Source organism: Nelusetta ayraudi, unplaced genomic scaffold (genome assembly GCF_046127955.1).
Source record: "Nelusetta ayraudi isolate G7.1 ecotype Tasmania unplaced genomic scaffold, CSIRO-AGI_Nayr_v1 ptg000009l, whole genome shotgun sequence".
NCBI lineage: Eukaryota > Metazoa > Chordata > Actinopteri > Tetraodontiformes > Monacanthidae > Nelusetta > Nelusetta ayraudi.
The window spans coordinates 2,208,361-2,223,326 of record NW_027466059.1 but is presented as its reverse complement, the minus strand read 5'-3'; the positions used below and the strand labels follow the sequence as shown (position 1 = coordinate 2,223,326).

Here is a 14,966-nt window from a genome sequence, read left to right as displayed (position 1 = left end):
CCTGGAAAATGTGGTATTTGACGTTGCTGATTTCGATGCAGGTGTTTTCCCCGCAAGGTCTGTTCGCCAGGAGAGTTTTAAACCTGAGGACGGCGAAACACAGAAGACATTCATTTTGAAATCAAATATTCTACATTCGACATTTTCCCCGACGTAAAAGTGAATGATTAATTTCCCGCCGTTCACTTTGAGACAGGATCGATTCTGCATTGTCAATGCAACATGATAGAGGTACGGTGTTAAAATGGAAACACTCTCGAGATCCCAGTGGGCTCGGGCAAAAACGGATGATATTGATCGACAGGAAGGAACGCGCGGCAAAGAAGTGACAGAAAAACAGCATGCCAACACCGTGCGTCAGGTGTCTTCTTGCCGCTGCGTGAGACAAACGCCTGATATTATACGTTTTGCCAGAGAGCTGAAGCTGCAGTACCTGTTGGAGGCCGTGAAGAGAAGCACCTTGTGGGCGTAGAAGGGTTTCCCCTCCACCAGAAAGGTCACGTCTGACATGTCCTTGTTGTTGAGGAAGTGAGGATCTGAAAGTCACGTGGTCTCACTTAGCTCGTGTTTACTTGATACGCAGTGCAGAAAAAATATGCATTTAACTTGGCTTTGCCACGTCTGGAGGAATGTCGCTCTCGTTTTTGAACACTAGAGGGCAGTGTGGGCGTTCACCTTTAGCCATTTACTTCAGAGAGCAGAGTCTAAGTTCAAAAACTTGTCTTTGTGAGTTTTCTGGGAAGCCAGAACAAAGGACTCAGTGTTTGGCATTGGAAATAAAACTTGGCATTGAAAAAAGAGCACTGGTGTTATTTTCTATAGTTTATTTTTTGATAGATTTTGCAGTCTAATGTATTTGGACTTTTTCTTCATGCCAAGTTTCTCCTTTTTTTTTTCAAAGGCATTTTTGATGACTTTCATGACTTTGCTTTGGACATCTTGCCAACGAGACACTTGATTCATACATTAACTTTATTTTCACTGCCAGATTTTATTTTCTGTGTCTCAAACAGAGTAAACAGAGTTCTGGCTCCATTTATTTTGTTTAAACACAACTTAAAAAAAACAAACAAAAAATTTTTTTTTCAAGGGTTGCCATTACCGAGGCGTGAAGTCTGCTTCCTCTTGATCTCGGCCAGTTTGGGGATGGGGTACGGGCCGTAGCACTGGGTGAAGATTGCCGACAGCTGCTGGCTGATCACCTCATTCTGACAAAAACGGAGAGAAAAAAACTGCTTTAGAGGGGAGCTCCTGCAACCAGCAACACTCAGCCCGCTGCGGGAGGATAAAAAAAAGCCCACGGCCGTCAATCACAGACTCACCGACCGCCCAGCAATCAATCATCACAAAGTACAATATCTCAGCCTCACATAAGACAAGCCATACAACTGTATATCCAAACACACAAACTCATCTGCGAGGGTGATTAAACTAGCGGCATCGTGCTGTAAGCCGGGATGCGCGGCGCCACGAGCCCCCCCAACGGCTGTGCAGTCCGGGCTCCGATCCCGCTGAGGCGCGAAGCTAACAAACAGCTATTAACAACACGCTGCTGCACCTGGGAAGGGAAGTGCACGTGGCTGCCGGGCTGCTGGGGAGCAATTCTCCCCTGTGTAACCAGTATTTTCTTCTGTGTAATACAAACTGTACAACTGGTGTAGCCACAGGCCAGCTGTCGAAGAAGTCCCGCCTCGCGCTGCCGAAGGACTCGACCGCTTCCTGCGGGATGTTTGACTAACTAACCGCGTGCGTGCGTGTGTGTGTGTGTGTGTGTGTGCACACGCGCTGTGACGTCGACATGCCCAGATTCTAAGCTGTGATACTGATACAGTCTCATCGTCTCAAAGTTCAGAGGTGCCTCAGTAACAACAATACAGCACGATATGTGCTGTGGTTACATAATAAATATCGTGATAAATATTGTAAATACTTAAGGGAAAATACCGTAAACAATAAATATCATAATGAATAAATTAGTTTTTTCTTTATCAGTCGAATAACGCCGTTCATTATTATGATCATTATTGTCATTGTGTGTATGTAGGCGGGGCGCATATAAGCATTTGGTTTCTGCCCCAGACAGATGTACGGTCAGTTTGATTTAAAAACATCCTTAATTGTTTGTATTTCTGCGCTTTGAAATGAACTGAATAAATCCCAAAACAATTGACTGAAATTGCTTGAAAACAAATGCGGGTGGAATTTTAAACTTTCCGTATTAGATCTCACCCTGCAGTGTCTGCGTATTGCCTTACATCTTCTTTCTCCCCCCCCCCCATCTTAAGTCCAGACACGACGCCCACAGTTGCTGAAGCGTCCAGCACGTCGCAAAAAACAGTCTCTCGGTTCCACTTTAACATTTACGCCGTCGGCCACTTTCTCTCCCTCCTGCTGGACCTGCGCGAGCCAGCGGGGCGCAAAGGTTGACGGACAGACAAGGGGCTGCGGTTCGCTTTGGCTCCGCTTTGCTCAGGGCTTTTTACCTGGAGGACACATCGTTTAAAGCGACGCCGAGGAACCCGACCGGGCGACTGTGTGAATTACGTAGCATTTCAGAGAGAGACCCCAGCCACCAAAGACAAAATGGGCGTTTTTTGTTTTTTTTTGTCTTTTCTGGAGAGATGAGCTCAGATGTCTTTGACCAGTCGTCTGCAGGGATTTTTGAAATCCACCAGAAAATAAGGAGATGAAATGGGAGGGTGGGAGCTTCAATCGCTATCATTTTCCAATTTGTTGAAGAAGGGGCATTAAATAACAAACGTCTTACGGAGAGAACGCTGAGGTGGACATCTTGTCGGAAAAGGCGGCTTGAAATTGAAAAGCGGTGAACCGCAGTGAACCCGGCTGATGAAAGGAAGGAGAACCTGGTGGGCAGAGGCGGTGGACGGTGGGGGGGGGATGAAAGGACTCCTGCACTGATGTCTGTCTGAACCGCTCTCGAAAATAAATAAATAAATAAAACAACCACAAAAAAACAAAAAAAAAACCAACACAACACTGCCAGAGGTCCCCTTTGGCCCTTATAGGGACGAGGGTTCAGTGGCCTCACTATATATCAGCCGAGACGGAGACGAGGACTGACAACGCAGCAGCCCACCGAGGGCAGTTGTGAGACGGGCGAGCGTGACGGAGGAGATTCTGGCCGTTTATTGTGCATCTTCCTCGCACGCCGGAGATGACGGAGGAGCTGGAAGGGTTTGGAGGAGGTGGGGGGAGGGAGGGGGGGGGCACAATGGATGGACGGATAAGGACGGTTGGGGCAGCCGCGAGCTGTCTTGGCTCTAACGCGGCCCACCGGGCGGACTTAAGTAACGAGGCGGGACCCCAATCTAATGAGCAGCCGCGGCGGAGGCGGCGCTTGTCATAAATCATTATCATCGGCTGTAATTGATATCGCGTCCGTGCCCTCCGGGGGCCCCGTCAGCGCCGGTGAGCGCCGGGAACCGGCCGCGTTGTGACGCAAGAGGACGGAGCGGAGGGCGGCGGCGCACCGGAGAGAAAGGAGCAGAGGCCGGAGCCATCGATTGCGGCTGCTTTGCCGAGCGAGCTGGTACCTTGCTGGCCCTCAGGATCTGGAACATGAGCGGCAGGCCGTGCGTGACGAGCTCCAGCGTGTACTCCTCCTCGTCGATGCAGCTGAACTCCTTCAGCAGGCCCTGGATCAGCGGCCGGCGGTGCTGGTGGAAACACGTGCGCAGGGACTCCAGCCAAGTGTGCAGCGTCCAGGGCACCCCTGGGAGAAAGCACACACACTCGGGATGTGAAGTCTCATGGGTGACGCGTCATGCAAAGGAGCCGCCGCCCTGCAGAGACGGCCGCTTTCCCACTGGATCTGCCCGCCAACTGAGGTTAGTCCACAAGGATCCAGCACCATTCATGAGTTTTGTATCCGTTTAAAGGTCCAGTGAGTAAAATCTGGCTTGATTTATGCTTTTTGTCGCGCCACCATTTTTCAAGGTAGCTCATTATTTAAGGAAGCCCACCTGACAGTGCCCCGAGTCAGGTGGGCTTACTTCAATGACAAGCTTCCTTACAAAATGTACACACTGGACCTTTAAAGGTTAAGTGTGTAAGAGTTCGAAGAAGAAACAGCGACATCAAATGGTTACATTTCAGAATGCAGTGTCTTTCACTCTCCCTCCCCCTCCTGAGCTTGCCAGTGAACTACGGTGGCCTGCGCCTAAACCCGGATAGCTCATCCAACTTCTTCTTTGTTGGTTTATTTGAAGACGCGAGCAGTCACCATAACAGAGAAATATGGAGTCAGACCGGCTGAACTGTCCACACCAGGCTGTGGCAGCTAACTGGGAGCAGAACCCTTGCTATATTTATATTCTAATACATATTTAAGAACCGTTCAAAGGAAAACCAAATTACTTTTATTGTGCTGCGATTATACACTTAGATTAATGTACAAATATTAAGCTTCCCCCAAAATAAAAATCATAAATCAAGCCGAATATTACACGCTGGACCTTTAACAGTGGATGTGAAGATGGACAGCACAAATATATATATATATATTTATATATATGTATATATGTATATATATATATGTATACATATATATATATATATATATATATATATACGTATATATATATATACATATATATATATATATATATATATATATATATTTATACATTTTGTTGGCATTTTTTGTGTGGTTAGAAGTAGCACATCTACTTTATTTATGGTTAGCACATCTACTTTATATATCCCCCATAGGGATAAATAAAGTATCTTATCTATCTATCTATCTATCTATCTATCTATCTATCTATCTATCTAATGCAATTAAAATGGCTCAAATACATTTTTAAAATACATTCAATAGATTTTAGTCATTTTTGTACAGATTACATGTCTGTAACATATGTGGCGTTGTTATGATCCTCCTGCTTATGGGAGCAACAGTATAAACGATATAATCCCACCGCTGGTTGTCGTAATTTTGCACTGCACGAGTTCAGTGAGAAACAGCTTGATTCAGCCCACCAACCTAGCAGGCGATGCTATTGTTAGCTAGCGGTATCAGCTGGCCACTGGTGTTTGCTTATTGAAGGAGAGTCGGCGGCGGTGGGGAGGGGGTTACAAATCCGATTATAAAATCGAGGAGGAGGTGCAAACTGCTGTGTCGTTCCATAGCGGTCAAACGGTCAAAAGGCTCTTCCGCACGCAACCAAAGAGACTCACAAACTCACCGAGGCTGCGGATGTCGATGGTGATGTCCACGTGTCCGTGCTCTGAGCTGTGGTACATGGCTTCTCTCAGGGCCTTGAGTTTGGCCTTTCCCGTTCGGATCAGGTCGATCTGAGAGGGACTCCTGCCCTCCAGCTCCGAGCCCTCGGCCAGAATCTCCTCCAGGGACAGGACGTCGCCTTTCCCCTTGTCTGAGTGCGACAGCAGCTTGCGGAACACATTTCTGGAGGAAGAAAGGCACACGGGGGAGAGGGAGGTGCCAGTCAAACGGTCTGTACGGATTTGAGGAGATGTCACGGCCAGTTTGTTGAGGTCTTTGTTCTTCATAATGAGCGAACTGATAATTGCTACGAGGGAAAAATGTTAGTGTTAGAAAAAAAAAGAAGCAAGTACGACGGCATCAGGAAGAGGATACAACAAGTTAGAACTGACGGAGAACATTGATAATATATAAAACTGGCCAAGATTTCTGGCTCTGGCTCTACACTGCAACATTGATGATTTCACTTCAAACTATGTCTGTGGTGCAAATACAGAAAAATGCTTGTTAGGAAAGTTTCGCATCGACCAAGTCCACCGCTAATTAGCAACAAATGTTGCTGCTAAACTTGAGTTATTGAGTCAGTGCCATTTCAATTTTTATCCGTTGCAGTTTGCATTTCTTTTGACATGCAGAATGAGTATCTTGTGAATTCATCATATTTGGAAAACATCTTTTTGTCACTTTATTAAACCTTGTTGACAATGACTGTTTGAATTGCATTTGTTTTGAGGAGTGCAGGAATCAATGGTTAATAGTTGTTCTGTTGTTTGTTGCTAACAAATCCTGCAGAGTCGGGGTGTCTGCGTTTGAACTCGCAGTGCCAAAGTTGTGGCTTTTGCATGCTGCATCCTTGTATGTGTGTGTGTGTGTGTGTGTGTGTGTGTGTGTGTGACCGACCTGTGTCCGTGAGCCGCTGCCAGGCTGTAGGAGTTCATGTCTCCCTGAGGTGCAGTGGAGATGCCGTTGCGGTACATGGTTCCCACCATGGCGTCTGCGCCGCGCTCCAGCAGCAAACTCACCAACTCAAAGTTACCTGCGCGTAAAAAAAAAACCCAAACAAATCAACACCTTTCAACAGAATGTGCGTGTGGCGATTCCATGTCCGTCCTCCTCCTGCTGTCGCAGTTGCTATTATTAGCTAGTTGTTGTGGCACAGATGGCGGAGCCAGCGTGTTTCCACAGCAGCTGGATGAGAGGCGAGATGACGGCGGCGACGCTACCTGCAGCGGCCGCCAGCTGCAGCGGAGTCTCCGTGTAGTTCTCCATCCCGTCCTGCAGGGAGCCCTCCACGTTGGCTTTGGCATCCAGCAACAGCTGCAGAGAAGAAGAGAGGCAACCCAAGAAAAGAAAAAAAACAACAAAAAAAACGGCTTTTAAGATTATTTTTTTCAGTGTGTTTTACAAAATCTAACAAAGCAAATCAATTTAGAAGAGCAGGAAAGAGGGAAATCCTTGAAAAAAAAGAGTGTTAAAAGCGTTCAATTTAATTCACCCCTAGTGCTTTCTACTGTTCAATATGGACCTCAATGCTTTCTTAGAGGGTATGTAAAGTTTGCCGTCAGGCCGCTCATGCACTGGTACCTTTCAGTGATGGATGAGGCCGAGATGAATCGCTGAAGCCACATTCCAAAGACTAACTCTCCAAAAAGTTCCCAATCACGTACTTTTTATGTTGTCTAATTGAATGAAAAATGGCTCGCATTTAAAAATTAGCATCCCGAAACATCAAGTGTGTGAAATGATTTATCGGCACACACGCCGACGTTTAATTGAATCTTTTGAACTCCATTCTGTCTCTAGTCTGTCTGATGTCCTGGCAGTTTTGATCGTGGTGTCGGATGGCTTAAGCATTTTCCATTAAGCCCTAATGATTCAGAATTCAATGGTGGGATCACTTAGAGGACAAACCGAATCAAGTAAATGAGTTCAATAACAATTCGGCTGCTGCGTTTCGACGTCCCTCCCGTTAAAAGGGTCTGATCCATTTGCTCCAAAAAATGCAAATGAACACGAGGACATTTTGTTCAGAGCTAAAACAAAGCTGACAGTGGAAATGCAGTCAGTTAGGGGGGGGAAACTAGGTTCACGTTATGTGGATTGTTTTTCACTTAAAAAAAAAAAGAAAAAAAAAGAGGAAATTAAAGGCCCAACATGTAACACTTCTATTGTTTGTTATATATATGTGTAGATATATGTATAGATTCTCATATTTTTGGTACATAGATTGTTTTTTCTAATGACATGAAATAGAAAGAAAAATACTTTTTTCTTTTTTAAGTTAGAAAAGTCATATACATATATATATATATATATATATATACATACATATATATATATATATGTATATATATATATATATGTATATATATATATATACATATACATATACATATACATATATTTTTTTTATCAGAGCTGATTTTGTGATGCTGCTTCTGACATCACGGCTCGTTCAACAGATCAAATGAGAAAACACGGATCATCATTGTGTGCAATATGCTTCCTTCCTCACCCTAATATGTGACTAAATCTTACACACTGGGCCTTTGAAAGAGAGAAAGAGAGACAGAACAAAAGCCGTAAAAGTGGAGTATCATCATCACCCTCGGCCACGAGAAGCCTCGACGACCCACAAACTAGGAAATGAAAAGTGACACTGGCCAAAGAATAATGACGGTGATGACTAAGCATGAGCTGAAGCACAATGAGAGGTCGTGATGAGAGAAAGAGATAGAGAGAGGGAGAGAGAGGGAGAGAGAGAGAGGTGAAGGGAGGACGTCACTACCTGCACCACGGGCACATGTCCGTGCAACACAGCGAAAGTGAGGGGCGTCGCCTGCCGCGTTTCGGGAAAGACTGAGGGGTGCTTGTGCACTGAGTTTGGCACCTGGGGAAGGGACACAGGTGGGCGGGCGGGCGGGGGGGGGGGGGGGGGTTCAGGGAAGGGGGTGGGGGTGGGTGGGTGAGGGAGAGAGACACGAAGCTATTAACACGGCACACAGGCAGGTGGGAGGGGGGGCAGCTAGAGCAGGGGAGGGAGGGGCGGGGGAGGGGGGGGTAAACAGGAAGCTCTAGAGAAGAAACTGGAGTAATTAACCAGAACCGCCCCCCACCCCCTGCCCCCTCCCCCTCTCCCGGGGCTGTGCTTCGACTTTTAATGAACAGGCGGGATTGATCCGTGCCGTCAGCCTTCCTAATGGGCCCGCTGCGGTGTTTCCACGGCGCGCGGCGGGGCCCCGAACTGACCCCCCACCCCACCCCACCCCCCCAGCTTTCCTAATAAGGTGACACACAACAGACACACACAATGGGACACATGGGCAAAGCGACAAGAGGCACGTGCGCCTGAGAACGAGGTGGCAGCTGCGTCTGTTAGCGTTTCCCACTTTTGCGTTTTTTTTTTATCGTTAGCACAGGTGTGGACTTTATAAGATGTGTGTGTGTGTGTGTGTGTGTGGCGGCAAGTTGAGGTGTTGATAGGTTGTATCCCAGAAGTTAAACCTTGCAGCTCCGAAAGGGGGGGCGAGTGCTCCGGGATTAAGGTGGATAAGATTAATCAAGGCAATTAATCATCCCATTAATTAATGCACGATAACTGCAAACCGCTGCCTCAGTGCCTCGGACATTTTGGCAGCGTCTTCTTTCAATATAATTGATCCGTATAATAATGACTATGACTGCATGGTGCTATGGTATGGTGTAGAATATCTCTTGACTTTTCTTTTTTTCTCTCTTCTCTCCAAGCGATCGGCACCAAAGGTCTCTTCCAATCAGCTCCGAAAAGACGCAGACGCTGCTCTCGCGTCGGCCGGCTCGGCGTGAAGTCACTGCTAACCTTCAAATGGAGCCGGATTACAGCGATCTCACGTCCGATATCCTGCACATCTGTCTCGCATCCGTCCATCCGCCCCGAAGCGCTTCCCAGACAGTCTCTCTGTTTTTATAACCAGTCAGATTGCTTTTTGGCTGTGGCAAAGGCAGAGCAGCAGAGTGGACTGCTGCGATCTTTTCCTTGAAAACCACGGAGGAAGACAGTGAAGAAGTAGGGGAAGTCTGGCTGCGGCTGCACTTTTGCCAGAGCTGGCGTGCAGTTCTGGTAAGCTAGCTGGCAGCTAACTTTTGAGAAAGAGTTCAGTTTAAAAGGCAAAAAACCTCTCAATTCTATTGGCTGCTTTGAATGTTGACGCAAGAGTTGTCCAATCTCCTTCCGAGGTAAGGAATTCTTCCATTCCAGGTTAAGCCGATACCACATGAACACAACTTAGCGTTAACGGGTTGAGGTCAAGTACACCGGTTTAACGAGCAGCTTCCTGTCAGAAGTTACATTGTTTTCAGAGGAAGTGCAGAAAGCCAGAATTCAGAGGAAAAGAAACGACTGAATGTCGACTTTTCCCCCTCTGCAGTCGCCAGATTGCTCCCGCGTCTCCCACAGATTTGTTTTTTCAACCTGACCAGCAGGAAGTGGCTGGTATTTGATTGCAACCAGAGGCTGCCCAGCTGGGGAAGGAACCTCGTTTTCTCACCATCAGGAAAAACATTGATTTCGAACCGTCTGAAAAAAGGCAAAGAAAAACATCCAGAAAGGATTCCTCGCGGTTTTAGTTGACAGTGCCTCGCGCTTTGGCCAGGGGTCGGCGAGTGTGCTGCAAATCATTATGTGACGCGGTGGTTGATGGGACACGATGCTGCTGCTGCTGCTGCTGCTGCTGCTGCGGTGACTGATGAAGACCATGAGGATAATGAGATCACGAGGCCTCAGCTGACCCGATTGGACTCCGGATTGGATGTGAAGTCTGCCGAGAGGGGGTACGGGGGGGACGGAGACGCCGTCTCCTCTGCAGTCTCCTCTCAGACGTCTAAAACCGAGGGCCTTCCTTTCCCCATCGGGCCCGGAATAAATAGCACGGCGATCAACGTCCGTGTCACGCTCTGCACTTTAAACACCTGAATGTAAGTGGGTCTGGCGGATTAGCTCAGCCCTCTTTGTGTGGGCAGGCGGCTCTGACACATTCAGACAAACTGGAGGGAACGAGGAAGGGAAGATGGGGGGACAATGCAAATGGTTGCATCCGACGACATCACTTTTTATTTGCTCTAAAATAATGAAAAAAAATTAAATACAGTAAAAATGTAAATTCTTCTTACCTTTAACAAATTAGATAAACACATTTATAATTTCAAATCAATATACAAAATAGTTCCGATGTCTTACGTGATACGATTTTACATTTTACTTACAAAAAAATAGCATAAGAAAACACCAGACACTGACCTCGCTGTTAATATCAGCTCCTGCATCCAGCAGCATCTGCACCATGGCTTCGTCCCCGCGGACGCAGGCGTACATGAGCGGAGTCATTCCCTGCGAGAGGAGGAGCGTCAGCGGGGTCACCAACACAACTCTGACTCAACACTTCTGCCAAAGCGGCAGAAATATCTCATGAAAATTGCCGCTCCTGCTCCTGCAGGCCAGCGCAGGTAGCCATGGCGATGCGACGCAATGCCGGGGAAGCGGCAGGAGGACCAAACGTGTGAGAATAAGCTTTAATATTCACGACCGGGAGCGTCGTCGCTGCGCCGGAAGGTGAAGAAGTCGCGCTTTGACGGGCGAGTCGCACCTTCCGCGATACACCTGTTAACGTGCATTATTCAAGGCGGCGGCCGTGTCCCTCCGACCTGCTCGCTCGTGCTGTTGATGCCGTCGGGTCCCAGCAGGTTGACGGCCTGCTTCACCAGGTCGGTGCGCCCGCAGCTGAGCATGCGGAAGCCCAGGTCCTGCAGGAACTTTGCTTCAGTGGAGGCAGCATCCAGTCTCCGCGAGGCGCAGACGCAGTCATCCGTTCTGAAGGGCAAAAAGCGCAGGACTCACACGGCAGGCAAAGCGTGTTGCGGCAGTATTATCTCAGAGCAGCCAGATAGGATTAAGGTTTTTTTTCCTTCTTCCCAGGACTAAAGTACAGAAGCGGGAGAGGAAAGAAACCATTGTCATCTGTGACTGTGGGTGTCATGTTTGGGTTTTATTTTTTTTATTTTTTTATATATGTGCACGTAAAAGGATTGAGAGCACACATGCGATTATACACACATATACACTCTGCTGCTGGAACCGTACCGGAGCTGGCGGGGCTCGCAGTCCACCCCAGGCAGCAGCAGCCTGGCGGCCTGCCGGACGTCATCGCTGTCCACCGAGAAGCTGCGTCTGTGTTCCGTGTGCACCGCGGCCACCCGGACCCACTCCATCAGGGGCGGCAGCACCATGAACGGTCTGCGGGGGGAGACAGAGGCACATGCAGTGGCCACCGGAGACCCAGGCGGAACTTCCGACAGTCACACTCCTGCCTGCCTGCCTGCACCCGGAGCAGGGTGGTTCTTCCTTGCGAGGAAAATCCAACCTAATACGGAATTTGCATATTTTTATTTTGGCAGATCTGCGCCTGGTGTAACGGATATTCGAGAGGAGCGTGAAAAATCAAAGGGCCCGCGCGGGGTCATGTGAGAGGAACTTTGATGTGGGAGAGTCCAAACAGAGCAAAATTACAACATTGATGGAAAGAGTGCAGATCACAGCGAGGAGGGAGGGGGGGGGGGGGGGGTGTTTTTGTTTTAATTTTTTACAGCTTTGGTTCTCTTTTGAATCTCATTTCCCGACGGTTCTGCTGCGTTTTAAAAAAAAAGGGGGCCTTAAGCCTTCAGGAGCGTAATGGTAGCGTAATGCACTGACGGCCTCAGAGCTCAGCCGCTGCGCCGATGCGATGCTGCTTCCATCAGCAACGGTGCAGCGGCATGCATATGCTTCATGCATTTAAATTGTGTCTTTACATCTGAGAATGCGACGCGGACGCTCGCCATTACACTTTACAGAGTGAACACTACATTTGCAATCTACTGTGGGGTCTCGGCGTACCCGCCGCCGCTCTATAATGGACGGGGGCGGAGGTGGAGGGTGGCGCGGGGGGTGGCCTTTGCACGCCGACGTAATATAGTATTAATGAATTAATGACGGCATCCGATCTGTTTCAGAACCGGAGGGGGGGGGGGGTTGGTTGGTTGGTTGTTTTTCAAATTAAAACCTACTGCACTGCGGAGATTAGACGTCTGATTCCGAGAGCGGCAGAGTGAACAGCGGGCGGCTTAAAGGAGAAAACTGCAAAATGTGGCTGTGCGGAGAAAGTCGTGGAGGAGCGAGGAGAGGCTCCCCGCAGCACCGGCGGCGGCAGCAGCCGGAGCCAACAAGTTCTTCAATGTAAATATGAGGAAAACCCAAAAGCCACGGGCATGAATGATTAAAGCCACTTCACTTCACTTCCTGGCTTCCGCTCTTCCTCCTCTCCCCTGCACGTCGCCGTTTGCTTGCCGCCACATGGAATCCATATGCATGGGATCCATCCTGACCTTCGTAACAGTACGTACGGCGCGCGGTGGATGTGCACTTCATGCGCGCGACACCTCCTTAAGCGGAACAGCAGAAAGCCAGCGTTATGCCGGCGCCGCCTCCGCACAGACGGCGGTTTTATCAGGGGACTTCATTAGGTATAATAATGAGACGAGGTATGACGAGCCCGCCTTAGCATAGATAAATAAATAAAAAACTGCCTTGATGAAAAGGTTTAAAGCTCATTTGTCCCAACAGCAACATAATGACTTGGACAATGCGCTCAGTATGGAAACACTATGGAACAGAAGCATCTTTGAATTCCAAACGTGACGACAGACTTTAACGTTTGTCGACGCCATTGATTACCCGGAAGCTAACAGGCCGTATGTATGGTGTGAAATCCCAACATGACGCAAACGCGGGGAACCCTCTCATCTTGTCCTGAGGGAGTTCAACGCAGAGCAGAACAAAGGATGCGTTTAATGCCTGCCTCCGTCCTTGACACGAGCCCAGGCCAGCATCTGAGCCGTCACTCATCACTAATTGGCTGCTCATCAGCGATGCGTCGAGTTAACGTGGGGGTTTTAAAAAAAAGAAGAGGGGAAAAAAAAAAAACAACAGAGTTTGAGCTTCTAAGAAACGCGAAAACCTTTTTGAGTTACTCGCTTCAAAGGAGCCTGACCTTCAGCCACCAGGTGGTATCGCTTCAACGGACTCCAGTTAAGCACTTAATAAAGAGGAGAAGGAGCGTTTAATGGCAACTTGTCACCCCAGAGGCCCAGCGGAGCAACGGCTTCATTAAAGGTTCAAGGTCACGCTGTTTGCCACGAAAACTTTGTTTAGAAAACGGCACCAAGTTGTGCTCAGCTACAGCCCTGCGCGGCACTGCTCAGGTTCCAACATCAGTCTCGTCCGTACACCTGTCCAGCCTCCAGCGGGAAAAAAAAAGAGTTTTCAATCAGTCTCATTTATCGGCGAATATCCAAAAGCAATCAGCTTCGTTTGAGTTGTGATGAAACCAGGAAGCAGCTGCTGCCTGCTGCCCTTGAACGCATCGGAAGAAAGTGAAGAAGATGAGAAGGAGGCAGCTGTGAAATTAGCATAGCCGCTGCCGTAGCTGCGGTTTGATCACTACAGGGTGGCAATTTCACTGTAAATGAATAACAATACAGGGCGATGTTGGAGGCTTTTTTCTTAACATTCGACACTGGCTTTGGGGCGGCCACTGTTAAAGAAAGACAAAAGAGCCAATAGGAAAGTCTCGCACGGCAGTTAGCTAGCTAGGCTAACAGAATACTGACAGCTAGTTCGCAATATCGCATTCCAAGATTCACCCTTCCCTGCTATATTTGAGTGAGCTCTTGACAAGAGAAGACAATCAAGGATTAAATGAAAACTGAAAACCTCATCGTACAGAAATGTGATTTTTAATCCAGACAGTCACCCAGCAGTTAGCGGGACTCGAGCCGGGACGCGCAAAGTGGATAACTGTCGGTTTCAGGCGGCCGAGTGCGCAGCCCCGAAGGAGGACTTCTCACGCTCGGCTGTCAGCATCATTTCCCACCTCCGCAGCCAGACGACGGGGGGATTCTTCCACACTGCGGCAACGGGAACAGGTCAAGGTTCTGAGCGCTGAGGAGGTTTAAAAAAAACTGAAGCAATTATCTGACAAAAGAGGAGGGAAAACTGGCGGGGAGAGGACGCGGAGAGGAGGAGGCGGGTGGAATCCAAGATTGTGAGGAGGGTTTTTCGCCGCTTTCCAGATGTGCGTGTGTGGAAAACTGTGAAGTGTCCCAAGGAAGAAAAAAAAAAAAACCCAAAAAGGCCCAGATGTGTTATTCCAGGGCAGGAGAAGGAAGTGGAAAAATGGGCCTCACTCTTACGTCACGCACCCTCACCAGTCGCCGGCTCCTGTCCAACCCGCCGCCCGGCTGATAATGTCCTACTGTGTCAGCGCCCGTCGTGAGCGTGCAGCGCCAGCTCAGCTTCCTGCCGGGCCGCTCGCGTCACCGCCACTCCGGTGGCGAGTTGAAAACACGCTCACGTGGCGGCCGCCGTACTTTCCCTCCGTATGGGAGGAGAGGGGGGAAAAAAAAACCATCTGGTGCGGCGTTTCAGAGGCCAGTGGAGCAAACGGTGAAAACAGTGGGGCCGAGGCGTTGTGTTACTGCGGCTCTGGGAAGGCGGACGGCGTTAGCGTAGCCACGCGGCGAGGTCAACCGGAGGACGGCCGGCGGGGAGGAAGATCTCATATTAGCCCGCCGTCGTCTGCGTTGCTCCGTCGCTACTGGACCGCTGAACATCCGTCATACGTCATTTCATCTATCCATCCCTTCAACCATC

General features: G+C 48.7%; 1 protein-coding gene across 2 annotated transcripts in view; it reads right to left on the bottom strand.

Moving 5' to 3' along the window:
• Positions 1-14,966, bottom strand: part of btbd11b (BTB (POZ) domain containing 11b) — a 71,793-nt gene that overhangs the window by 2,986 nt on the left and 53,841 nt on the right. Inside the window, exons 4-14 of one of the 2 annotated variants that reach the window (XM_076019386.1) lie at positions 11,361-11,513; positions 10,925-11,090; positions 10,521-10,610; positions 8,034-8,135; positions 6,469-6,562; positions 6,146-6,281; positions 5,208-5,428; positions 3,555-3,733; positions 1,103-1,208; positions 434-536; positions 2-83 (exon numbers count right to left, since the gene is read on the bottom strand). In XM_076019386.1, the coding sequence (XP_075875501.1) occupies positions 2-83; positions 434-536; positions 1,103-1,208; positions 3,555-3,733; positions 5,208-5,428; positions 6,146-6,281; positions 6,469-6,562; positions 8,034-8,135; positions 10,521-10,610; positions 10,925-11,090; positions 11,361-11,513 (1,432 nt within the window). The remainder of the gene's footprint in view (position 1; positions 84-433; positions 537-1,102; positions 1,209-3,554; positions 3,734-5,207; positions 5,429-6,145; positions 6,282-6,468; positions 6,563-8,033; positions 8,136-10,520; positions 10,611-10,924; positions 11,091-11,360; positions 11,514-14,966) is intronic. The other variant, XM_076019387.1, reaches the window with a different exon arrangement.